At 55.0% G+C, this 25,394-nt stretch overlaps 1 protein-coding gene across 7 annotated transcripts in view; it reads left to right on the forward strand.

Annotated features, from left to right (window-relative positions):
* The window catches only part of RGS3 (regulator of G protein signaling 3), a 137,360-nt gene that overhangs the window by 102,303 nt on the left and 9,663 nt on the right, over window positions 1–25,394 (forward strand). For 3 of the 7 annotated variants that reach the window (XM_027550571.1, XM_027550572.1, XM_027550573.1), the window contains one exon: window positions 18,058–19,017. In XM_027550571.1, the coding sequence (XP_027406372.1) occupies window positions 18,058–19,017 (960 nt within the window). Of the gene's footprint in view, window positions 1–866; window positions 1,182–1,266; window positions 1,373–1,432; window positions 1,573–18,057; window positions 19,018–25,394 lie in introns of those variants that run through there. The other 4 variants (XM_027550577.1, XM_027550578.1, XM_027550575.1 and 1 more) reach the window with 4 other exon arrangements.

Below are 25,394 nucleotides of genomic sequence, written 5' to 3' on the forward strand. Positions count from 1 at the left end.
TGCATTGGCAGATGGGTTCTTTACCACTAGCGCCACCTGGGAAGCTCCTGCAAATCCTACTGGTCTTCAAACAACAAGCTGTGGGCAGCTTCCACTGCCATTCCCCACCTTGGGTCCTTTGTAAATAGGGTAATACTAGCACCTGCCTCACGAGGTGTCAATCAGGATTAAATGAATTAATGAAGGCCAGACTCTCAGAAGAGTGCCTGCCCCACAATCACTGAATCCTCTAATAACCCCACAAGTGGGCAGGTCAAAGGCTGTCAGTCCCATTTTACAGATGAGGAGACCCAGGCTCAGAGATGGGTAGGGACTTGCTCAGTGATGTCCGGACAGCCAGGGCTGGAGCTGGAACCTGAACAGGGGACCCTCGCCTGCTGCCCCCCCATCCTCCCACTCACGTGGTCCCTCTGATAGGGACATCTCCTTCACTTGTGATCCTTACTCTTGGGCTATTGTAACATGCCCCTTTCAGCCCCCGTACTCGGGGGAAGGAAGCCCCAAGCTCTCTGTCCACCTCTGATTGCCCAGACACGGCACACAAAAGTGCTAAATAAAAACATGTGTGTTTGCTGCGCTGATGGTTCGGTCGGTCGGGAGGTGACTGAAGCAGCCGCTCCCCCGCAGCGGGGGCTGTGGCATTCTTGGAGTCAGTGCGTTTAGGCTGCTGGACCCTGGGTTAAACTGCAGCCGCCCACTGGGATGAGAGGCGGGTTGGGGTAGGGGTGGGGGTGTGCCTGGAAAGCCTCGGTGATTGGCTCTGTCCTGCCCCTGCTGGGGGAGCCCAGAGCTGCGGCCAGTGGGTTGGGATGCCCCAGCTGGGGGAGCCTTCAGGATGTGTGTGGGGGTGCAGTCGGCTTGGGATCCTCAGTGCCCGGGATTGCCACCGTGAAAAGTGGACACCTCTCTCTCCAGAGCAGCACTCCGGGGGTCCGGGGTGGGGCAGCCCCAGTCCTGGGGACGGGCGCGGCTGGGGAGTCAAGGCTGGTGCATGTGAGCCTGTCACCCAGGGAGCCGCTGGTCCCCTTGCCGGCTGAAGGATGGGGTGGTGGAGGACTCTTCCTCAAGACATCCCGGACTCCTGCTCAGATGAAAGTGTCTTGGGAAATTACAGAGTTTTCTGTTTGATGGAAGAAAGAAATTCAGCTTCTTTCTAGAGTGGCGGCAGCGGGCTGGACCGGGTGTGTGTTTGGGAAGGGCGCTGGAGGAGGAGGGGGAGGAAGAGGAGGAGGGCAGAGAGGAGGAGGAGGAAGAGGAGGAGGAGGGACGAGTGATGCAAGGGTTTTGAAAACGGCTACCTAGATGTGCGAGGTGGAACCTGGTCATTTGGTTCTGCTTTTCCCAGCAGGTATCGCTCCCCTGGGGAACTTGGGTAAGTCCATAAATAGCTCTGCTGACACAAAGGAGCTCTGTCTGGGGAAGGCAGCTGCTTGACACGGCCGCCGGGAGCTGCCACAGTCACGGCCGCCCGGCCGCCTGCCCGCCTGCGGGAGGAGCCAGGCGGAGAGCCGGGCGGGCGGGCTGGCAGGAACAGCAGCCAGGAGTCCCCAGGTCCCTGCTGGAGTGTGCTGGGTAGGTGCCTGGGTGCCAGGGTGCGTGTGCGGTGGGCTGGGGGCTCTTGTCCAGGCCACCCTGTGCCCCTGTTTCTATTGTTTCTTCCCCAGGGCAGCCATTGAGAGGCATGTTGCAACCAAACCATGTTATGTTCTGCTCTGAGATAGCTCTGTGTGTGTGTGTCTGTCTGTCTGTCTCGGCGGGTGGGGACCCTGCAGGGCTGGGGCGTGCTTGCACTGTGTGCTGCTACCACTTCTACACTGGTCAGCCGGCTTTTCTTGCCGAGAGAAAGGAATGTTTGGTGATCAGAAGTCCGGACGCTGAGTGGGGAGGGAGCTCTCAGCCCATGGTGCTGACCACCCACCAGGCACAAGGATGGCTGTTCTTGCCTTCCATGAGGGGAAGGAAGTGGTGCTCTCGGGGGGCTGGTCTGGGTAGAGGGCTGCGGTGGCTGATCCCTGAGGTGTCTGCTGAAATGTCCACTGAAAGTCTAGGCAGAGATAGAGATGCTGTGCCTCCTGAGCCCCTTGGGGAAGGTCTTGCACCTGCTCCTTTGGCTTCTCGCTGAGACCTGTGAGGAAGGGCGTCGTTGTTAGGGTCCGGCTCACCCCGCAGAGTTAGGCGCTGTGAGCAGACAGAGGCCGATTCTGTTGTCCACGTGGAGAGAGCCTGCATCTCTCCTCTTGTCCTGAGGTGTCCGAGAAGAATCCTGCCCTGGGAGCTCAGGGCCGAGGAGAGCCAGGTGCAGAGAGTGGAGGGGCTATGCCTCAGTTCACACAGCAGGTCTCTGGCCAGGACCAGGTTGGAGGATGTCTGCCTCCTGGAACAGCAAGGACCGGGTATGTGGGTGTCATCACCCCGACCCCAGCGATGACATTCAGTCTGGAGTCTGCCACTCCTGGCTTGAGATGCCTAGCTAAGTCTGGAGCCACTAGATCCCTCACCAAAAGCTCGCCACATCGTTCCGCCGCCCTCAGGCCTCACAGCTGGGACTATCGGACTCCCCTGTCCTCACGGCTGGAGTGGGTCTGTCTCCTGGAAGGAGGGAGCCGCAGTGCCTGGCCTGCCAGTGCCCATGGGATCCCAGCCAGGGCACTGCGGCCACAGTCAAAGTTTCCACCAGGGCCCCTTGAGTCCTCCACACCCAGCGAAGGGGCACCTCCCCTCTTCCCCAGCCCTAGCACGTGGCAAGGCTTAGCCCAGGGCGGGCCCTTTGGGGAGCCAAGTTCCACAGCAGGGCCCGCTCCTGGCCCAGCCTGGCATCTGCTGTACCCGGGGGTAGGGGGCTGGTGAAGATGGAGGCAGCTGAGGTGAGTGGCCCCACTGTGGGGAATGTCACCGGGGCTTTGAACCGGAGATGGTCGAGGGGGCTTTTGATCATCAGTGTCTGGTGTTAGTGAAACCACCCCACTCCCTTGCTTTCTTGTCTTTGCACGTGCTGTCCCCACTGCCCGGAAAGCCCATCTCTTCTCTTCCCTTCTCTCCAGGTCTTAATCCTACCCAGCCTTCCCTAGCTAGAGCAAACACTGCAGTTGGAATATGTCCAGTGGTGGTGGTACTCACTGTGGTTGCTTCACGTCTTATGAACGTGGGGTTTGAGCCGGATTCATCCTTTGGTCACAAGGGTCCAGCCTGGGGCTCCGGGTGTGATAGGAAAGGGCTCAGGTGGGTTTCCCTGAGGACAGGCTCTGATGTCCAAGTCAGCTCTTCCTCTTCATCTCCTAGCTCTGCCTGGCAGACAGTGGGCACTACCGATTTGGGCTCCGATGGGGAGTCCCTCTGGAGGGGCCCTCATTTCTTCACGTCGGGATGGCTCCCATAGGGCCAAGGGTTGGGGGATGGGATTTGATAGGCGGTGAGGCAGGGAAAACCTTGGCTTCAGCCTGGTTGAGCCCACAGCGAAAGCCCACTCAGGGATCAGGCTGGGCTGGGCTGGGCTGGGCTGGGTGGTGTGGTGTCTACACTATGGCCTGGGCCATGGAGGGTGGAAGGGACAAGCCCCAGCTGGTTTGAATGCAGTACTTCTGGTCTTTCCCACAGACTATGGCAGCTTAGAGCTCAGATTGGGCCCCACCGGGACAGTGCCAACCAGGGAGGTGGATCGGAGGGTTGAGGGGTGGTGTGTGGTTCTCAACCAGTGGTCTGCCTGGTTCCCCAAAAGAGATACAGCTAAGGAGGGAGTGCTCACGCTCCGCTAGGATCCTGGGGAACCTAGGGGACCCTGAAAGCCACTTCCCGTTTGGTCTCCCAAGGCCCCAGAATAACTGAGTGTGTTTACTTTCTGGCCAGATGCGGGCCTGAGGCAGACGAAGAAGGACTTGCCTGAGGTTCCATGCAACTCAGTGGCACAGTGGGGACAAGAACCCAGATCTGTGGGTCCCCCACCCAGCTTTCTCTCCATGACACCAGCTGCATGACTCAGAGCACCTGGCTTTCATCTTGGTGCTCACTTTTGGGGGACCCCCTTAGTGACGCATTCCTTTCCAGGACCCCCACATTACTGGCTTTTTCCTCTGGAAAAGCAGTGTGTATGGTAGAGAAAGCCCTGGCCCGGCCAACAGACTGGAGACCGAGGCGCAGTCTGGTCCCTGCTGGCTGGATCATCTCAGGCCAATCTCCTTTTTTCTCTGGCTCAGTTTCCCTTTTGGAGCAACCAGGGACCGCACCAGGTAGTGCCAGGCCCCTTCCTGCTATCCAGAGACTCTTCCATTCCCTGCCCACCCTCTCCTCTTCCTGGGTCCTGAGGGTCATCAGTCAAGGCCAGGGTTGGGCTTCTCGGGGAAGCGGCCCCCAACCTGTTCCTCAGGCCCTTCTGATCAGAAGCCTTCTCCTTCAAGCTGGATCCTGGGCTGAGGCAGGGAGGTTTGTTGTTGTTTGTGGAGCCAGGCCGTTTCCAAGATGTCACTGCTCAGGGAAAACCGTCATTCCTCCCAGGGATAAACAGGCTGCTTATGGCTCAGCCCGCTAAGCCTGGAGAGGTTGGAGCCGCTCACAGCAGGCCAGCCAGGCTCAGCCCCAGGGAGCCACCACCTTTGCCTGCACAACCAGCTGGGTGGGGGCAGGACTGGGGGAGAGGCGGGCTGGAGCCACGAGCCGCTTGAGAGATTGGAGCTTCCAGGCATGGAGGAGAGGGAAAGGGGTCCCAGGAGACTGTTCCTCTGGCGAGGGGCCTAGGTCATGGCCTCAGATGTGTGGAGAGCTGCCAGGTGTGCCCTCTGCTCCAGAGGGCCCAGGCTTCTCCCCTCCCCCTCTACCGTGGGCTGGCCTGCCCGCACCTGGCACTGGGGCTCGGGCTGAAAAACTGTCAGCGGCTCCCAACTTAGAAAGGTGAGAGGGGGTGGTGGTGAGTTATTTGGAACCAGGCGCACCCTCCCCCACGTAGCCCCTGCTCTCTGTGGTATCATTGGTTACCTCTTGGTGGGGTTGATGTTGCTAAGTTGTGTCCGACTCTTTGTGACCCTATAGACTGTAGCTAGCCCATCAGGCTCCTGCCTCCATGGGATTTTCCAGGCAATAATATGGGAGTGGGTTGCCTCTCGGTGGGATTAGCCTCAGGCTAATAGCAGAACTCCGATAACTCCTGGCAGGGTGGCAGAGGGTAGGGGGCAGGGGAGAGGCAGAGGAAGAGCTAGGCAGAGCCTCTGGGAGCCAGGTGGCTGGCCACAACCTTGAAAAAAAAGGCTGGAGTCCACCGCACAGAGGAACATGGAATGGAAGGTGGTGTGTCTATCCCACTCCTCCGGTTAATGGTTTTAACTGTGTCCACGCAGAGCTCTGAAACCTCCGGTACTCAGACCTCAATTCATGAAGTTCCTCGTTGATTCAAATAGCGGCTCTGTAATTACATTCTCTGCCCCCACCCTCCGTCCCTTCCCTCCGCACGTGTCAGATGCCTACGATGTACCATGCACTGGCCAAGGGCTGGAGCTATATTTCCAGTCTTCAGTCTAGTGCTGGGGATGGGTATGTAATGGATGGTAACAAGACAGCTTCAGTGGGGAGGCCTGGGGAGGGGAAACCCTGGGGAAGCTTCCTACCCAGCCCGGGAGCCCCAGCGATGCTTCCTGCAGGAGGTGAGACTGAATCTGGGTGCACATCTGGATGTCCATCGAAGGAGCGGGTCTTCATCCCAGTGTGCCCACCCCTCCAGGGAGGAGAGATGATTTCTAACCCAGCCATAGGAATCACCTCTATGTCTCTACTCCGGCTTATCTCAAGGAGGCTGTATAATGTTGTGTGCAGGTGCCTGGGCTCGGGACTCCCCACTTTGCAGTGGGGCAAGACCCAGAGCCTCTCGGTGCCTGCGTTTCGTTAGGCAAGGGCTCAGCCTCGCTGGGGTAATGAGATGATGTGTGTGGAGGGAGGGCTCGTGCACGCTGGCACTGAGTCATGGGGGCCATGGGGGTCCCCTGGCACCTTCCTTTACCGGTGGCTGTTGTTGGATGAGATGCTGTGGGTGGAGTGAGGTGCTCGGCACGGGACCCGGCACAGAACGGGCAGTTGCTGAACGGAAGGTGGTACAGCAGCTTTTGGAGGGAGGACAGGGAGGAATCACTTGGAAGGTGCCATCAGACCCTGGGATGAGGGCTTTTATTTGCTCTCTAAATAAACTTTACGTTGCAACGTTAAATGACGTCTTTCGTTTCAAGGATGGAAGTATGTCGCTGATGAATTATCACAAGGTGAACAAACTCCCCAGGTCAAGAAACAGAACATTCTAATACCCTGGAAACCTCCCCCACCCCCTAGCTGCCACCCACCTCCGTCGCTACCACCTCAAAGAGTGCTCCTGTCCTGACTTCTCTCGTTGAGTGGTGTTGCCTGTTTTGAATTTTGTATCCGTGGAATCCTTGATTGTGTGTCCTTTTATGCTGACTTCTTTGGAGCAGCATTTTGATGGTGAAATCTGTCAGTGTTACTGGACGCAGCCTTATTTTGTTCACCCCCATTGCTGGGTGGTATTTCATTGTGTGACTATATCCATTCTACCATCGGCAGACTTTTGGGTTGTTGCCCGTTGACGGTCATCATGAACGGTCTTGTTACGGATATTCTCATTCATGTCTTTTGGTACACTATAATATACTTTTCTGTTGGGCAAATACCTAAGGTTTACAATTGCTGAGTCATAAAGTTATATATAATTAGCTTTAGTAGATTCCATTGTATAATTTTCTAAAGTGTAACACCAGTACACCCTCTTCAAACAAACGTAGGAGAACACCTGTTGCTCCAGAAGTCCTTACCAACAGACTTGACAATAGCTATTGTGATATCTCACTGTGGCTTTCATTTGCATTTCCTTGGTGACTAATGAGGTTTAGCACCCTTTCATATGTAGATTGTCCATTTGAATAATCTTTTTGGAAAGTTCCTGTTCAAATCTTTTCTCCAGTTTTCTGTTGGATCCTCTGTCTTTTTTCTTATTAATTTGAAGGAGCTTAAAAAATATTCTGGATATGTGTTCATTGTTGGACATGCACATTACGAATATCTCCTCCCACTCAGAGGCTTGCCTTTTCACTCTTTTCAGGGTGTCTTCTGAAGAATAGAAGTTCTTCATTTTAGTGGTCCAACCTGTCAATCTTTGTCTCTATGGAAAATATTTATTGAATCCTGTTTCTTTGCCTGTTACAAGGTTTTGGATATATTTTCCAATATTATCTTCTGGATGTTTTATGTTTCATATTTAGCTTTAAAATCCACTCAAAATAGATTCTTAGGGTGGAGACTGAGGTCAAGACTCATTTTCTTTGGGTGGATATCCAATTTATTCAAAAGATCATCCTTTCTCACTGTCGGTCACCATCATCTTTGCCAGAAATCAAGGGCAATGCATGTGTGGCTAAGCTGTTTTGAAAGATAAGTAGGAGTTCTCAGGTGGACAGAGAAGGGGAGGAAGTGCAGTGAGCACAGGTTTAGAGATGCCTGAGAGGAGACTGTGTTTGGGGAACTACCAATAGTTCAGCCCGGCTGGAGGGAAGAGGGGAGGTGGGTTGGCAGGGACAGAACACGCAGGGGAGGGAGCTGGACTGTCCCAGAGGGAAGGGGAGGGTTAAGCAGCATGCGGAGTATACTCAGGATCCCCAGGAAAGGAGGGTGAGTTTGGAGCAGACGGTCAACCCAGACAAACCCAGCCTTGAAATCAGCTCCAGCAGAGACACAGGGTGTCTGCTTTGGGGAGGCAGTGGCGGAGGTAGTGGGCGGAGGTGCCTGGGGCCTTGGAGGGTGACTTTTGACTGCAGGTTTGCAGCTGAGTCCCATAGCCAGATAAACCTTCACGTGTTCTCCCCCACCCCTACCCCAGTCCCCCACCCGGATGCCCCCAGCACTGCAGGCACTGAAGGAGGAGTATTTTAGGGACTGGGACAGACAGACAAGGGTAGGGATGGGTCTCTGGAAAGGGGGCGTTTTCTACTCTTCCGGCGCTCGATGCACCCACCAGGATCCTGGCCTGGCCCTGGGCCCTGAGAACAGACCCTCCCAGGCTGGCTGAGATTCAGAGCTGGACAGATCCCCTCTGGGAGAGGGTGGCCTGGAGAGGAGAGTCACTTGACCTGGGGCCATGCAGTGAGCCAGACTGACCTAGCCAAAGGGAAGCTGAGCACAGGCTTGGCTACCCCCAGCCTCCAGGGCCTTTCGGATAGGCCTCAATCTTCTTCCCTGAAATGTACAGATAATAGCTCTGTGGGGCTGCTGTCAGAATATGTCAAGTGCCTTCTCCTGGAGTGGGAAGCAGGGGAGGGGACAGGTGATGATGGTGATGAAAGAAGGAGCTATGATTACCTCCCTGTAATTGCAAGTGTTTATTGAGCACTACTGGGCTTCTCAGGCAGCGCTAGTGGTAAAGGACACGCTTGCCAGTGCAGGAGAAGTAAGAGATGTGGGTTTGATCCCTGGGTTGGGAAGATCCCGTGGAGGAAGGCAGGGCAAACCACTCCAGTATTCTTGCCTGGAGAATCCCGAGGACAGAGGAGTCTGGTAGACTACAGTCCATAGGGTCTCAAAGAGTTGGATGCGACTTAAGTGACTTAGCTCAATGTGTATTGAGCACCTACCATATGCCAGGCCCTTCTGTCTGGGTGGACTCCCAACAGTACCGTGTGTAGGTACTTGCTACCTCTGTCCATTTCACAGATGAGAAAATTGAGCCTTGAAGAGGTTAAGCAGCCTACCCCAGGGCGCTGAGCTAGGAGGTGGCTGGGCCGGGATAGGAACCTGGATTTGCCTGTCTCCAGACCCCTGTTCTTCATCAGCAGTAGGCTTTTCTCCTCCACCCCTGGCTCTGAAAGTGCTCCCCAATTCTCCAAGCTGTTGCTTAGAGTTAAGCCTGAGATTTGGGGGTTGGTCTCCAGTGCTTGCCGTGAGGGAAAATTGAGCCGCAAGAGGATGGTCATGGCCATGGGCCGAGCAGGGCTATGCCCCAGGTCCTGCCTCCTGCCCACTAGCATCCCTGCGAGGGAGGTACCACTGACTCAGCCACACGATTAAGAAGCGGGATTCAATCCACCCTGCCTGAGTCCAGATCCTTGCCTCCTGACCACAGTTCCATTTGTGTCCTACTCTGGGGTCCCTCTGGCTTGGCAGAGCTTTCTCGTTTGCTCAACCTAGTGTAGAACATCACAGAGAAACCACATGCTTCTGACTCTTCCCACACATCAAGGGGTCCCTGGGAGGGAGGTGGTCTGGGGATTCTGTACCAGCCCTCTGCCCACCGGGTGAGTCAGACACCCACCCCTCAATCTCCACTAACTTGGGGGTAAGAACAGGGATCAGGCATCTGGAATTGCTCAGCACTGCCCAGGTTGGGAGCTTGGTAAGGTCTTCTGAAGACAGAGAGGAAGGGAGAGAGGAAGAGGGAGTATAAGGGGGCAGGAAAGGAGGTCGGGGGCCGCAGGAAGAGCAGCTTAGAGCCAGTAGAGCATTCTGACTCCTTTTCTTACTCAGTTTTTGAACCTGCATAAGTTTTACAAGTTATCTGAGTCCCGGATCCCTTATTTGCAAAATGGGGCCAGTGATACTGACCTCATAATGTGGCTGGACGTGAGGCGTGTGTATAGCCGCTGTCACAGCGCCGGCGGTCTAATAGAGGCTCACTGAATGGTCTCGCTCTTTCCGTCTCCACTCTTCTTTTTCCATTGCTTTCTGTTTTCACCATCTCTAGCTCCACCTTCCCTATCTTTACAACACCGAGTAAACATTGCTTTCAGAATAAAGTCCAAATTCTTTAACATAACCATGCTTCTGCTCCACAGATCCACCTGTGCTTCCTCAAATATTCCATGTCATCTCTGGCTTTGGCATGGATACCCTCTCCTATCCTCTTCCCCACCTCCTCCAAGAGCCACCCCAGTCTTTCCTGCTGCCTTTATGCGTCCATAACCCCCTGAGATGATGGGAGATGGATGGGAGATTGCCATGGGCCCTTTACCTGGTGCTCTCCCCTGTAGACCCCAGCGCCTTCAGGGAGAGACACGTGTCTTGCCACCGTTGGGCTCCAGTGCCCTGCACAGGCCCTGGCACGTGGCTGGCACTGGGTAGGTATTTGCTGAGTAACTCTAGGGGTGGGGGTGAGGTGGGTGAGCCTGGGACACAGTCCTGATGAGCCAAAGCAGAGCCTGCCCAGGGCCACACGAGCAGCGCAGGCCGGGACTTGGCAGGAGAGCAAAGAGCCCTCTAGCTAGGGCATCCCAGGGAGCCTTTAACTGGGCTGCATGGGATGGACAGGAAGTGGACTTGAGGAGGGCAGAATAATAAGGAAATGAGAAAGCGCAGGTGCACACACCGGATCGGGGAGAGAAGGAAGGTGCCCCGGGGTAAGGGAGTGGTGGTGGAGCCCACAGGAGAACCGGTTTCTGAGCAGAGAGACCCAGGGTGGGGCCAAAGAGGCCCATAGGGCCGCACTCACCTTCTGGCGGAGGCATCAGTTACCACCGGGTCAGGAAGATGCTGGGGAACTTCTGCTGTCCACGCGCATGGCTTTCAGTTGAGAAGAGGGCTGGGGCGTAGAAGGGGTCTTTGGGGCTACAGGGTTGGAGGGAAGACTGCCCAGTGAGAAACTGGGCATCCAGAGGGGAGCGAGCATCTCTGCATCTCTTGCTCCACAGGGCAGGCCTGAGGGCATGTTCTTCTGACTCAGCCAGGTGGCAGCACCAAGAGGAGGGACGGTTTCTAAAAGGGGTCCCCTCTCTTCTCAGTCCTCAGGGCTTCCTCTTCCCTGTGTGTTGGCTTTGTCTGGAGAGGTTCTGAAGGGGGTGAGCTACTTTCCCTCCGTGCCTCAGTATTGCTTTCAGTACAATGAGTATGTTCCCCGCTACTGTGTACTGCCTGCCTTCCTGAGCCCCTGACGGTTCCATGGGTTGTGGTGTGATTCTTCAGGGACAGAGAATTTTCAGTGTGTGGTCAAATTCCTCCTTCCCCTCTCTCCTCCTGCATTTGGTCCTCTGTTCATAGGGAGCGTGAACGGGCTAGCTGACTCCAGTGGGCTTGATGGCTACCCACTGTGGGCCAGGGGCTGCTGCGGCTTTATGGGCTTCCTTACAGAGGGAACACCGTGTATTTGAATTGGTACCATACCGGGTTCTGATCTGGATTCCAGTCCTGATTCTGTTGCGTGTTCTGTGTTGTGTGTTCTGAGGGCGTATTGCCTCCCTTCCCTGAGCCTCAGTCACCTTGTCTGTTAATGGAGGCAACTCCCCAGAATTCTTGGGGGGGGGAAGTTGAAAGTCGAAAAAAGGCAAGATGCCCCGGCCCTCCTGTCGGGGTCTGCTATCCAGCAGGTCTGGGATTGGACCCAGTTACAGATATTCTTAAAATGCACCCCAGATGATTCTAAATTATGTCTCTTTATTGAGAACTGATAGGCTGGATCTGTACTTTGCAGACTTTAATATGCAAATGAATCACCTGGGATCTTTAAATGTGGATTCTAATCTCGTTAAGGCCTGAGATTCTGTATTTTGTAATAGCTCCCAGGTACTGCTGCTGCTGGCTCATGAGTTATTACTTTGAGTAATAACAATTTAGATGGTTTGTGAAGTTTCTTGGGTTGCCCATTCATTCATTTATCATCAATACTTAAGATGGGGAGTGGGGAGAGGTAAGCCTAGAGGGAGAGACAAAGCCCACAAAGCCCAGACTCTTCTAGGGCTACAGAATTTGGGCTTTGTCTGGAGGGACCTGGGGAACCAGGGTTTTTAAGCCAAGGAGTGACAGGGTCAGATTCGCATTTAGAAGACTCCTTTGGCAGGATGCAGAGAGTGAGCAGAGGGGTGTGGACCACTGCTGGGAGGTCAGTGTCAATCCCAGGGCCAGATGATGTGGTATTGAGGCAAGTGGTGGTCAGTGGAGGTAGAGAGAGTGGCTTCTTCTTCTTTTTTTTTTTAATCAACTTTATTTTTCAGAGTGGTTTTAGGAATTGAGAGGAAAGTACAGAGCATTCCCAATGCTTCCTGTCCCTGCACACACATAACCTCCCCCAGTGGAAAGATTCTTAAGATTTTACGAGAGATAATCAGGATGATTTGTTGATTGGCCATGGGGGTAATGGAGAAGAGAGAATGATACCCAGGCCTCTGGTTCGGGCACCTGGTGGGGGTGTGGTTGACTCAGAGACTCCGCGAGGAGGAATGGACTCGGGGGAAGGTCATGAGTTCAGAATGGGGCGTGTCGAGTTGGAGACACTGGTGGGCCATTCGGAAGGAGGTCCCCCTCTTGTGCCTGGGCTCCAACCACCCAGGTGTCCTCTCTGCCCTCGCGGGTGCTTGCCTTCCAGGCTCTGGGGCCTTTGTGCTGTTTGCTCCTCTGTGAGCCCACCCCTGCCCCCTGAGCGGATCTCCGCCTCAGGGCCCTTTCACGGGGTGGCCTCTGCCACACGCCCCTCTGTTTTCTGCAGTTTTCCTTCACGTCATGGATCATAGTGTTCTTCAGATTGTTTCTGTGGGTGATGACCTGGTTCACGCCAGTGCTTCCTCTCCAGCGTGTGAGCTCCACCAGAACAAGGATCATGTCTTTCTTGTTCTGATGTCCACAGAGCCTAGAACATTCTGAGAAAGGACAGGTCTGGGCTGGCAGCGGGTACCGGGTGTCGTCCGATGGTTGTTGCCTAGGGAATGGAGGGGTGCATGGGGGAGGGGGCCGGAGCAGGGTGTGATGAGCAGGACACAGGCCGAGAGGCCCCTGCTGGAGCGGAGGAGGGGGTCGTCGGCTCAGTTGGAGGAGATCCAGAGGAGGAAATGTCAGAACCAGGCCATGCTGCGGTGGTCCTGGCTGCCACTGACGGAGTGCTTCGTGTACCAGCCCAGGGCTGAGCTCTGGGTGGATGTCTGCTCAGTCATTCCTCCCCGGCATGCTGTTACCTCTGAGGAAACGGGCCAGAGAAGTTAGCCTCGAGGTCACCCAGCCAGTAAGTGTGAAGGGGGGATCTGTCTCTGGAGCTCTCCCCATTTTAAGGTACCTGCTGCCTCCCTCCTCCTGGACTTTGCCGAACCCATCACAGTGAGGGCCGGGGAGGGAAACGGCTTGGAGGCCCCTGAGCTAGTGGCAGAGGCAGGGCGGTGGTTCCAGCCTCCGGGGGTCAAGAAGCCAAGCCTGAGGAGCTGGACTGAGGCTGAGCGGGGGTTCCCGGAAGCCAGCATTGAGCCAGCTTGCCAAACTCAGAGGAGCACCCCCATCTCAAAAGGCGAGCCTGGAGCTCAAATGGCCGGGTGGGAATCTCGTGGCCTCTCCCTTTGTCCAGCTGCTTTCCCTTTCACAGAGCTATTTCCTGTCCTTTCTCAGACTTGGTCCCCAACAGTGATCGCCTGGGATCTCACAGCTAGCAAATGATGGGGTGGGGGTTCCAGCCGGGGTCTTCCGGCCTTCTGTCCAGGCTCTTTCTGAAAATCCTGCAGAAGGGCCACCCTGAGATAGAGGCAAACCCTGGCACACCGCCCCCGACCCCAAACCCCGGCCTCCACCACCCCAGCTGAGCCCTGCCCTGCCCAATGCAGGAAGTGGTTTTCAAGGGCAGATGCGAGCCCAGCATCTGTGGTGGAGGTGATGAGTCATATTAGAGCTGCAGGTTGACTTTGGGGTCAGCCAACCTGGCTCCACATTTAGTAGCTATGTGACATTGGGCAAGTCACTTCCAGCCACCACAGGGCCCGGGGGACGTAGGTGGTGTGAGCCAGGCCTCTGGGTGTCACACCTGCCACCCTTCCCCAGCCTGTTCCGAGCCCTGGATTGGAATGGGGAGAGGATTTGATTATATCCTAAACAGCAGCTCCATTTAGAAGGCCTGGTTCATTTCCTGTGTGCTTCTAGCAGGCGAGACATGCACAGAATTAACCCTGGTCCAGCCGAGCCAAAGAAATGATGGATGGGAGAGATACACGCTCTCTGTAGCACAAGGGCAGCTTCTCGGCAGGCTCGGACCCAGGGCCCTGGGCGAGTCAGCTGGTCTCTGGGCCGCCTTGGCTGGATTCTTGGTACCCCAACCTGTTGTAACAGCTGCCTAACGGGGTGTCCCCTTCAGAGCACTCACCGCATTCCTTGAGACCAGTTGTCCAGCCTCTGCTTTTCTGCTCAGGGGAGGGCAGCGACTGTGTCTGACTTGGCCTCTGCTGTCCCCACCCCCACCCCAGGACCTAACTCAGTGCCCGGAGAATGAATGACTGCGTGGACGCGTGCTCCCCAGGCCTCCCGCCACCCCCGCGTCCTGTCACCCCGTCCAGAGCAGTCTCACGCAGCTCAGCTCTGCTTGTGTCGTTTCCTTGCTCCCAGGACCAGCTCATGCCTGGCGTCCATTCTGTAACGTGGCTCTCACCTTTCTCTCCTCTGCCGTCCTAATTCTCTTCACTTGCTACCCTCTCCTCTAAGGCTTCTGAGGTTTTCTGTTCCAGAGGCTCCCTACCCCCTCAGATACCCCATACTCCAGCTTTCCTAGGAACACAGATCTGACCAAGCCTACTCAGGCGCTCACACAAAACAGAACCTGGTCTGTTCTGAGCTGGTTCTTCTTTGCCAATGTCTGCCCTGTGGGGGATGGGCCTGGGTGAAGGGCCATTGCTCACAGCCTGCCCCCCCTCCGTCTAGACCCCTGGGGCTCCCCTGCCCTTGTGTGTAAAGATCCAGGGAAGTGGGAGAGATGTTTAACTGGGAGACAGGAGTTCTAGTACTGAATCGGCCTCCCATTTCTTAGGTGATTCCCTTAGCCTCTGGGACCTCAGTTTCCTGATCTCTAAGGGAATGACAGCCCACTCCAGTATTCTTTCCTGGAGAATCCCATGGACCGAGGAGCCTGGCGGGCTAGAGTGCATGGGGGCACAAAGAGTCAGACATGACTGAGCCACTCAACAACAATGACAAAGATAAGCCTAGACTAAGAATAGCTCCCGCTCTATCAAATGCTTCTTGTGGGCCAGGCCCCGTGAAGAGCGTGAACTTAGTCCTGTGAGTTTGGTGTGATATCACGGCTCTGCCCCAGGTAAGGAATCAGGGCTCAGAGAATTCGGGGAGGCTTGGCCATATTCTCCGCACAGCTAGGAAATGACACTGCTGGAAGCAAAACCAAAGTCTGACTGGGGCCGTCTGAGCAGGAACCGCGGGTGCTGTGAGAGCCCTGGGTCCTGAGTGGTTTCTCAGCGTTCCGGGGCGGGGGCCCCCTGGGGACAGAGGCACTTCCCCTCCCGGCTTTGTTTGCTTTGGCCTCGCTGAGCACCACTGGCAGAGGCCGGCTGACTTGCATTTCTGGTTTTGGATCTGGTGCTGCACTTTTTCGAGGGGCAGGCTGCTCGGCTGCAGTCACTACTGGTGCAGGCCCTGGCCCCACTCCACCCCCAGGAAGGGGAAGGGTGGCCTGCTCCTCTCTCAGGGCCCAGTGCCAGTTCCCGAGGGCACCAATTGCTGCTTCCGACTGTCCGTGCTTCCAGATGGAGGGGTCTGGCAGAGGGGGAGGTGAGAGAATGTGGGACACCAGGGAGCTGGCGTTGCCCACAGTTTGCTTTTTCTGATGGAGAATGCTCGCTGGTGGGAGGGGGCAGGCAGGAGCTGGGCTGCCCTGGGAACTGAGATCCAAAGGGGGCTTGGGAAGAGAGAGCCAGGAGTCAGGCTCTAACCCCAGCTTAGCCCTGCGTTTACGGGTGCCTTTGGGCAAGTCCCTAGGTCACTGTCCAGGCTGGGCCCTCTGTCTTTCTGTTAGTTCAGTGGAGAGTCTCTCTGACCCCCCTGGGAACAAACTAAGGTTCCCAGATGAGATTCCCGGATTGGGGGTGCCTGGAATCACAATTGCCAACTTCGATTCTGGGAGCCTGACAGTTTGCTTCTAGGGGTCCATGAGAAAGATGTGGCACTGTTTAAGTTTCATGAACAATGTTTTCATCACCACAACCACCACACCACCACCACCATCCCGTTTCAGAGCTTGGGACTCTTATAGTGTACTCTCCTCGTGTGTCGCTTGGGTACCTTGGTTATTCCATTTCATAGGTGGCAAGCCAGAGGTCCAGAGGGTTTAGGGACTGGCTCTTCCTGGCCCCACTGTGTGATTCTAGGTTGGCCCCTTCTCCTTTCTGGGCCTCAGTCTCCCCATCTGTGCAGTGGGGATATGGGCTCGCCAAAGTTCCCACGTCTGAGGCTGTGCGGTCTGAGGATTTCCTGGGTGGGTAAGTCTTCACCGTGGAGCTGCGGGCAGGATTTGCAGGGCAGGCAGTCCTCGGGGTAAGTGGGCCCCTGTCTTTGCCTGTACCTGGGAACCAAACTCTGGCCAGATCATCCTGCAGTCCTCTGAGGCTCCCCCTCCTGGCTCAGCAACTTTCTCCCTCCCACAACCCAGGAGGTGGAGGTGGGAGGGGCTTTCACTTTCATCCTCCCAGGCAGTGGTTTTTACCCCACTGGCCTTTCACATCCACTCTGGTGCTCCCAGATGCCACTCTGACCCCTGACACGTGGGTGCAGCAGCTTCCCTGGGCTGCAGCTGGGCCCCTTATTCCCAGATGTGAGGCCTGGCCGGCCCAGGGCTTAAAAGAGTTCCCAGCTGCAGGCATGGCCTTTCGGTCTCTGGCAGCTGTGCCATAGTGGGTAAGTACTTGCTCTTTGGGCCCAGCTTCTTCATCCGTCAAATGAACATTAGTGGTCTTTACAGTAAGAGCTCTTAACCTATGTTCTGAGGCATTTACCCTGAAATTCTGCACCTGTGTGTGTGTGGGTGTGGGTGTGTGTGCGTGCGCTTATCTGTACAGTTCTCATAAATGTGTGGCATCTTCCTCTTTCATTAGTTCTGTGTCCTTGTGGCCTCTTCACGGACGGAACCTGGGCTCTGAGCAGTTCCCGATCCAGCACTCCAGGTCCTCGACTGTGATGGGGGGAGCCCAGCTTAGCCCGAGCCTGACCCACTTTCCCGTGGGGCACCCCTGACTTTCTCTGAGCCCCAGTCTTCCTGTGAGATAGCTGCTTTTCAGACTCGGAGTAAGGGCAGTATTTTCTTCTTTGCAAATGAAATCTGCAGGAACCCAGCGAAAACTCCAAGGATTCTGAGGGTGGTGTGTAAGGCAGGAATGCTTCCTCTTTTGTTTGTACGTGCGACTCCTGAGGTTCCTCCAGTCATAGTTTAAAAAGCACGGGGTGGGTGATCCCTCTCAGTGAGGTTCCACATGTCTATGACATTTGTCGAGTACTGGTATGCACAGTATTTTGAAGTTCTGGTTTTTTTTCCAGTTTACTAGTTTCAAAAAAAGCTGAACATTCAAAGCAAGTTCTTCTTCAAATGACTCACTAAGGCTTTTGAAAGGCTTTGGTTCAGGTGGAAGGTATCCTTTGGCTGGGTCTGGGATTCTCTCACTTGGTAGCTGCTCTGGCTTGGGGCTTGTTTTGACTCTGGTCCATGAAGGCCAAGGCTGTCTGCTCCTCATTTATTCACAGAGCGACTTACTCACAGAAGGACCGTGACACTCCCCTTCGAGGGCCATTGGGAACATTACATGTTAGCGTTAGTGACTCAGTCGTGTCTGACTCTTTGTGACCCCAGGGACTGTAGCCCACCATGCTCCTCTGTCCATGGGATTCTCCAGACAAGGATACTGGAGTGGGTTGCCATTCCTTTCTCCAAGGGATCTTCCTGACCCAGGGCTCAAATCTGGGTCTCCTACGTGGCAGATGGATTTTTTTTTTAACCTTCTGAACCACCAAGAAAGCCCCCGGGGAACATTACATAAGGGGGTTTAATCTGCCATGGCTCCTGGCATATGAGAGAAGCCGTACAACGGTAACTAACCTCTCCCTTGTCTCCCTTAAATGACCAACCATGTTTTGATGGAGCGCAAGTTTCCAGCAAGCAGTGAGGGTGGAAAGCCCATATTCAGCTAAGCCAAAGGGGCTGTCGGGTCTCCACGGGGCGCTTCGGCTTTCACACCGTGGGGTACAGGCTGTGGGCTGTGGATCACTGCCTCATTTTCAGTCTCTGTGACACTGACTCGTGCGTGGTAGCCTCCTCTTGTAAGCCTTTCTCGTTTTCTCTTTATTTCACAGATGTTTGAGGGATCAGAGGCGGATGAGAAGGAAATGCCCGGGGAGAAAGGGAAGGGGCCGGGTGCCAAGGACCCCTCACCCAGCAAGGACCCCTCTCCTGGCCAGGAGCCTCTTCCCGGACAAGAGCTTCCACCCAAAGAGGACTCCTCTTCTGGCCAGAAACCTTCTGCTGACCCAGAATCAACACCCAGCAAAGACTCATCTTCTTGCAAAGAACCTCCTGTGCTCCAGGAACGCTCGCCCAGCAAGGACTCCCCACCAGGCCAGGAACACCCTGCAGCCGCAGTCTTCTCTCCATGCCAGGACCTTTCTGCTGGGCGAGAATCCTCTCCCGGCCAAGGCCCTCTGATCAGTAAAGACCTCCCTGCCCTCCAGGAAGCCCCTGCCCAGGACCTTCTGCCCCGTCAAGACCTGCCCCCCGGCCAGGGCCCCCTGGCATCTGAGCCCCTTGCTGAGGAGACCACGAGCTCTGGGGACCCACCAGCAGCCACAGGGAACCCGCCCGTGGCCTCCAAGCCAAACTTCGTGATCCCCGAGGTCCGGCTGGATAGCACCTACAGCCAGAAGGCAGGGGCAGAGGGGGGCAGCTCGGGCGACGAGGAGGATGCAGAGGAGGCCGAGGAGGGGGAGGAGGACGAGGACGAGGACACAAGTGATGACAACTACGGAGAACGCGGGGAGGCCAAGCGCAGCAGCATGATCGAGACGGGCCCGGGTGCCGAGGGCGGCCTCTCGCTGCGCGTGCAGAACTCGCTGCGGCGCCGGACGCACAGCGAGGGCAGCCTGCTGCAGGAGAACCGTGGGCCCTGCTTCTCCTCCGACACCACCCTGCACTGCTCGGATGGCGAGGGCACCGCATCCACCTGGGCCATGCCTTCCCCCCGCACCCTCAAGAAGGAACTGGGCCGCAATGGAGGCTCAATGCACCACCTTTCCCTCTTCTTCACAGGACACAGGAAGGTAAGGAGCCCAATGGTGGAGGGGAACAGGGTACATGACAGGGCTGGATGGGTCCAAGAGCTGCAGGGAATGACTCTTGGCTTTGTCCCACCTCTGCTTTTGTCTCAACCTTCCAATAAGCCTTCTACCCATTTAACAGATGATAAAACTGAGGCCCAGAGGCACCAAGAAGGCAGAACTTGGATTTAAATGCAAGACTTTCTGACTCCAGATATTCTTACAGCTCCATTGTACCAGGGGAATCCACCAAAAATAGAGCAGGTATATGTGGATCTATAAGATCCAACATGCTAGCTGGAGAAATGGTTATAACTTACACTTGGTCCAAGCCTAGCCAGACTAGAAACCTGTCAGCCCACAAGCGTGACAACACATGTTTCCTCCATGCTGGTATTATTCTAAGCAATTTATATGAACTCATTAACTCTCACAGCCACCCTAGGAGGTAGACACTGTTGTTGCCTGCTACGGATGGGGAAACTGAGGTACCGGGAGGTCATGTCACTCACGTTGGGTTGCACAGTTTATAAATGTCTGAACCAGAATTAGAATGAGGCTCCAGGGCTGGAGCTCTTAACCACCATGCTCTTTGTCTCTTGCAAATATTTATAAATAGATGAATAAGTGTTTATTGATTTCCTGCTGTGTGCCAGGCCCTGTGCTCCATGCCACAGCAGGGGCCACAGAGATGCATGAGGCTGATCTCAGCCTGTGAGGAATGTGTTCTCTGTGTGGGCCAGTGGGGTGGCCTAACAGTGGAAAGACTGCATCATGGCTTTGAAGCCCATCTGTGTTCATGCTCACTGGCTCAGTCAAGTCCAACTCTGTGACCCCATGGACTGTAGCCCGCCAGGCTCCTCTGTCCATGGCATTTTTCAGGTAAGAATACTGGAGCGTGTTTCCATTTCTTCCTCCAGGGAATCTTCCTGACTCAAGGATCGAGCCTGCATCCCTTGCTTTGGCAGGTGGATTCTTTACCATTGAGCCACCTGGGAAGCCCTTGAGGCCCACTAGCCAGTTTGAATCTGGTCTCTGTCCCTCACTTACTATGTGGTCTTGGGTGAGCCACTCAGCCCTCCTGAGCCTTAGTGTCTTCTCTGAAAAGCAGAGATTAATAGCACTTACAACCCATGGCAATTGAGGGTGAGCCCAAAGAGCCTGCGGATTCCTTGGTGGCTCAGACAGTGAAAAGAATCTGCTCGCAATGCAGGAGACCTGGGTTCCATCCCTGGGTTGGGAAGATCCCCTGGAGAAGGGAATGGCAACCCACTCCAGTATTCTCGCCTAGAGAATTCTGTGGACAGAGGATACAGTTCATGGAGTCACGAAGAGTCAGACACGGCTGAGCTACTAACACTTTCACTTCACCTTCTAAAGAACTTGGTGCCTGATGTCATTAGTCTAGGCGCCAGGCAAATGCTGTGGAGGTGCTAACAGTCAGTGTGGTGCAAGGAGTTGTTATGACAACTGTTGTGAGGCTGGCGGGGGGTGGTCATGCAGGTTCGGGGAGGAGAGACCCCAGGGCACAGGGCCACCAGGGAAGGCTTCTAGCAAAAGATGCTCCTCACCTTGGCTTTGAAAGTTGAGCAGGTTTAGAATAAACAGAGAGGATGAGGTAGGCATACTGTGAAAGAACATGACCTAGACTAGACTCTGCAGAAGTTAATTTAGCTAGAACAAGAGATTTCTACAGTGCATGGATGGCTGATGCGGGGCATGCATGCTGCCATTCCTGCCTCTAAACCTGTGGCAGACATGACTAATGGATTCCAGCACACTTCCCCACCAAATTGAGACATGGCCTCAGAAACCTCTGTAGCTTCTCAGCCACTAGCAATAAGGCCGCTGGGCACGAGGGATAACACCTTCTGCTGAAAAGTGCCTATGCTGGAAGGGTGGGTTGGGGCCCTCCAGGAAAGGGCCTGAAACTTCGTGTCCAGGAATTAGAACTAAATTCCAAAGGCGAGGGGACTGGATCTATTTCCTCATCTGTAAGCACTTTTGATGTGCTCTGAAATCATCAGGGGAAGAGGTCATTAATATATAGATTTCTAATTCCCCTCCCTAGAAGCTGGAATCAGAATTTCCGGGGGGCAGTGCCCAGACCCTGCGTTTTCAACCAGTCCGTCAGGGATTGGGACATTTCCCATAGTTTGAGTATCACCATCTAAGGCCATTTTTTTGGAGTCAGTTTCTATAGAGAGGAGTCCAGACCTCTGTCCTACTGAAGTGAGGCTTCAGGCCGACTCAGGCCAGGCCTGGACACTCTCCTCTGGATGACGGTTGAGGTCCAAGGACCCACACCCATCTTGGGCCTCCCAATCTCACTGTCCCCACCAGACCCTTCCAAGTTCTGTCCCATCTGCTCTTGTTCCAGTACAGATATTTCTATACAGATACATTCACACACATTCTCACATACATTTCCAGTTCCCCAAACCAGTTGATCTCAGCTCCAATTTGGGGGAAGTTATTTCCGCCTGGTAGTCCAGCATGCCTAGGACAGCTCTCTCTCCCGTCCCAGCTTCCTCCTTTGGGAGCTGAAGGTTCCCACTGGCATCCTCCCATCCCCCACCCTCTGTTGGCCTGTTGTCTCCTTTCTTGGGCTTGAGTGACTAGCTGGCAGGGACCTCAGAGGCTGCCACCCTACCACTTGGCTTCTGCTTGCCAGGCCTCGAGTCCTTCAGCATTGTTCATATTCTTCTCCTTCCAGACAGCCAGCTTCAGTAAGAAGCTAACCCTTGTCAAGCGGAAGTGCAGTCTAGGCTGGACAGAAACCCTGGTCCCCCTCCATCCCTCACTGGCGGTGGGACTTGGGCAAATCCCTGCCCTTCTCTGAGCCTGTTTCCTCATCAGTAAAATGGGTATTATGAGTAAATAGTACCTCTATCATAGGGTTACTGGGAAGATTAAAGAGCCTGACTTGGGTTAAGCATTCAGAAGAGTACCTGGCACTCAGCTCCTGCTAGGTCCTCCATAAAAGGGATCATGCTGACGACAATGGTTGTGATGAGAAAAAGGAGGACAGCAAGAGCAGTAGCAGTCCTCCCAGCATTCACCGGGCATCTCCCGCCCCCCCACGCCTCCTTTGTAGCCTTCACAGCACTGCCGTAAGCTGGGACCAGTTGTACTAATCTTACAGTGGGGAGTCTGAAGCCTAGGGAGAAGGGTTTGTCCCAGGCCACATGACGATGGAGCTGGACAGTGGCCTCACCCTGTCCAGTCCTCTCTGAGCCTGTCCTAAACCCTGCACACCTCTAGCAGGCGAGGGGCAGCGGGTTGGGGACTGGCCGCTGGGGGAGGCGGCAGGTTTTCCTGTGACTTCCGTTTTCCCAGTTTGGGCATGGCTTTTCAGGGAGGGTCGACGGATGCCAACCGACCACAGTTTCCAGGCAGAGCCAGGCAAGAGGTGAAGAGGAGAGGGGTGAGGTCTTCGGGCTGTGGAGTCAGACAGACTGGGTTCAGTCCCAGCTCTGCCTCCTCCCTCCTGGTCTTGAGACCTTGGCCAAGTTTCTGAGCTTTTTTTTTTTTTCCTGAGCTTCGATTTTCTCTTATAAAACAGGAGTGGCTAAGTCTTCAGGGAGTTGTCCCAGGGATTCAAGATGGCTGCAGTATATTGACAGCTCTGTGCCCACGGTAGTCATCCTGTGATACAATGAGACCCAGGAGGGCCAGACAGAGCTCCTGTGGCCTTCGGCCAGTCATTGTGTTGCCGTGTGGCTACACCGAGGCGGGCCATAGTGCAATCTGTCACAGAGGTGACAGTCCCAGGTTACCCCTCCCCTCTGCTGTGTTTAGGAGTATCTGACCCAGACAGACCTGAGAGATGGAACACTCAGCCGTGATCATCTTACGGGTGGGCTGCCTGAGGTCTAGAGAAGAGAAGATCCCCTGGGGTTATCCCGTGGGATATCCTGAGGCTGGCTGGCTCTTGTGCTGGCTTGAGTTGTCCCACAGCGCCCTCTGCTGCCAGGCCTGCATCTTGCCGGCTGCTCCCAAAAGGGTCCGGCAGGACAGATTTTCTGGGCCTTTTCCTGGGAGTTAGGGACACTGCAAGAGCATCTGTGAATTTCACCCCAGCCTGGCCTGGCTCAGCCCAGAATCATGGGTCGTTCCTTGACAGTGGGGAGAAGAGGCTGTGGCCCCTCCCTGGCGCTGCTTCCTTCTCCCCTCCTGCAGGAAGCCAGCCTGGGCAGAGGCTGCCAGGGGAGGGTGCCCACCCTGCTGCACTAAGTTTCCCATCTAGGCTGTGGTTCAGACAAGGGAGCCCCTGAGACACCTTCTAGCTCCAAGGCATGATAGCAACTTCCAGCCTCCTACCTGAAAAAGCCTAAAGGATTCGTTCCTCTGTCTAAACAAATAAGTGTAGAGTTTAGCCCCAGTGTTTCTGCAAAGTTCCATGTGGTCTGCCAGGATGGTCTGGGTCAGAGAGAGGAGCCAGGCATGGCCACGTGGCCCCAGAAGTCAGGTCAGGACCAACAGGGGGAATCAGGTGAGCCCCTGCTTATAGGAGACCCCTCAGTCATGGGTGGGGTCTGCAGCCAGACCTGAAATTTTTTTTGCTACTGGCCAGCTCGGAGAGCCCGGGCAAATAGAAATGGCAACCCACTTCAGTACTCTTGCCTGGAAAATCCCATGGACAGAGGAGCCTGGAAGTCTGCAGTCCATGGGGTCACAAAGAGTCGGACATGACTGAAGTGACTAAGCACACAGCTCTGGGCCTCAGTTTCCTCAGCTTTGTAAACTGGGGGGAAATAACAGCAAAAAGCTCTTAGAATTGTTGAGAAGGTTAAATGAAAGTATGACACAGCGCTTTAGCACATTGCCTGGCACGCAGTGAGTAACAGCTCCAACCACTAAAAAAACAGAGTTACAACCTGAAAGTAGAGAGTTATTTTGTTTGGTGGGAATGACTCGGAGCCTGGGAGATAGCATCTCAGTGTATCTGAGAAAACTGCTCCAAGGAGACAGGAGGGGAAGTCAAGCTATATACAAGTTTGCAGACAGTCTGAACATCAAAGATCAGGTATCAAGTTAAGGAATTTAGCGTTCTGCGTATGGGAACATGCAAACCTCTGGGCTCACTGAATTCATTCCTCGCGTGTGCACCCCAGCTGTCTGGGGCCGATCCTGTTTCATTAGGAGTTGGCAGATGGCTACTTCTTGCATTCCCAGCTCCTCAGCAGTCACTGTTGGGGGGATGGTGGGGGGCGGGCAGCATCTGCTGGACTGCAGTTTGGGGAGCCCTCGTTCACATTTGGAGGCCAGAGATCACTGATGGCTGTGACATTTCTTGTTTATTGATATGGCAGGAGGCAGTCTCAGTTCATATCACCATAGCTACTGGTTATCAAGCACTTCCGCAGGTGTTCATTAATCCACATAACACCCCTTGAGAGGTCCAATTATTATCCTCATTTTACAAATAAAAAAAACCGAGGCACAGAGAGGGGATATAATTTGGCTGAAGTCGATTAGCTAATAAGTGGCTGAGCTAGGATTCAAATCCAGGCAGTTTAGCATTTAACTCTTATTCCATGACTATTGTAATAGTCATAGTTACAATATAAACGGTAATTATTCCTCCAGTCCTTGGAGGTGGCCGGGTGGGAGCTGGGCGGGCCTCAGGGACCTGTCTGGAGTGAAGGGCGGGCTGAGTGGTTCTGGGTTCATCTCCAGTCACCTTTCAGCACGGAGGAGCCAAGGAGCAGAGCAGGGGAGTAGATGGGAAGGAGAGACCCTTTGTGTGCTGAGCCTCAGGCAGGACTCACTGCAGCTCCTGGAGACAGGAGGCTTGGCAGCCCCGACTTTCTGTCTCAGTCTCTTTCTGGCACACAGCACCCCCTTGGTGTGTGGGTTTCGCTGGCTACTTTGGGGGCGGACTCCCAGGGCCTGAGCTCCCTGGCCCTTCTCTCAGGCTGATTGATGAGAGCCGACCCTGAAGAAGATGACCCCCTCCCAGCAGTGGAAGGAAGAGCCTGGTTCCCAGCAGAGCAGAGCCTGGGGGTGGCGGGCGGGGCGGGAGTGGTCCCCAGGCCCATTGTGTGGGGCCGATAAAGTGCGGAAGCTGAGGTTAAATGGGAGGAAGCCCAGTGCTCTGGGCCCTTTCCCACGGGTGGGGGCTTCAGGCCTTGCCGGGCCAGGCCAGACGACTGCCCTGTGTGCGAGGGCAACAGTGACACCAAAATCACTGGGCGGTGAATGCTGGCAGCCCCCAGTCCCTGAGGGTGCCCTGTGTACCAGTCGGGCCTTGGGGCCCAGACTTCATCCTGGGGAATCTCCCAAAAGCAGGGTGCATGCCTCTGCCGGAGCTAAAGAAGCTGAAACTGAGAAAGTCTGGGAACGTCTCCAAAGTTAGTGGAGGCAGCACCCATACC

This window comes from Bos indicus x Bos taurus, chromosome 8, assembly GCF_003369695.1.
Source record: "Bos indicus x Bos taurus breed Angus x Brahman F1 hybrid chromosome 8, Bos_hybrid_MaternalHap_v2.0, whole genome shotgun sequence".
NCBI classification, from domain to species: domain Eukaryota; kingdom Metazoa; phylum Chordata; class Mammalia; order Artiodactyla; family Bovidae; genus Bos; species Bos indicus x Bos taurus.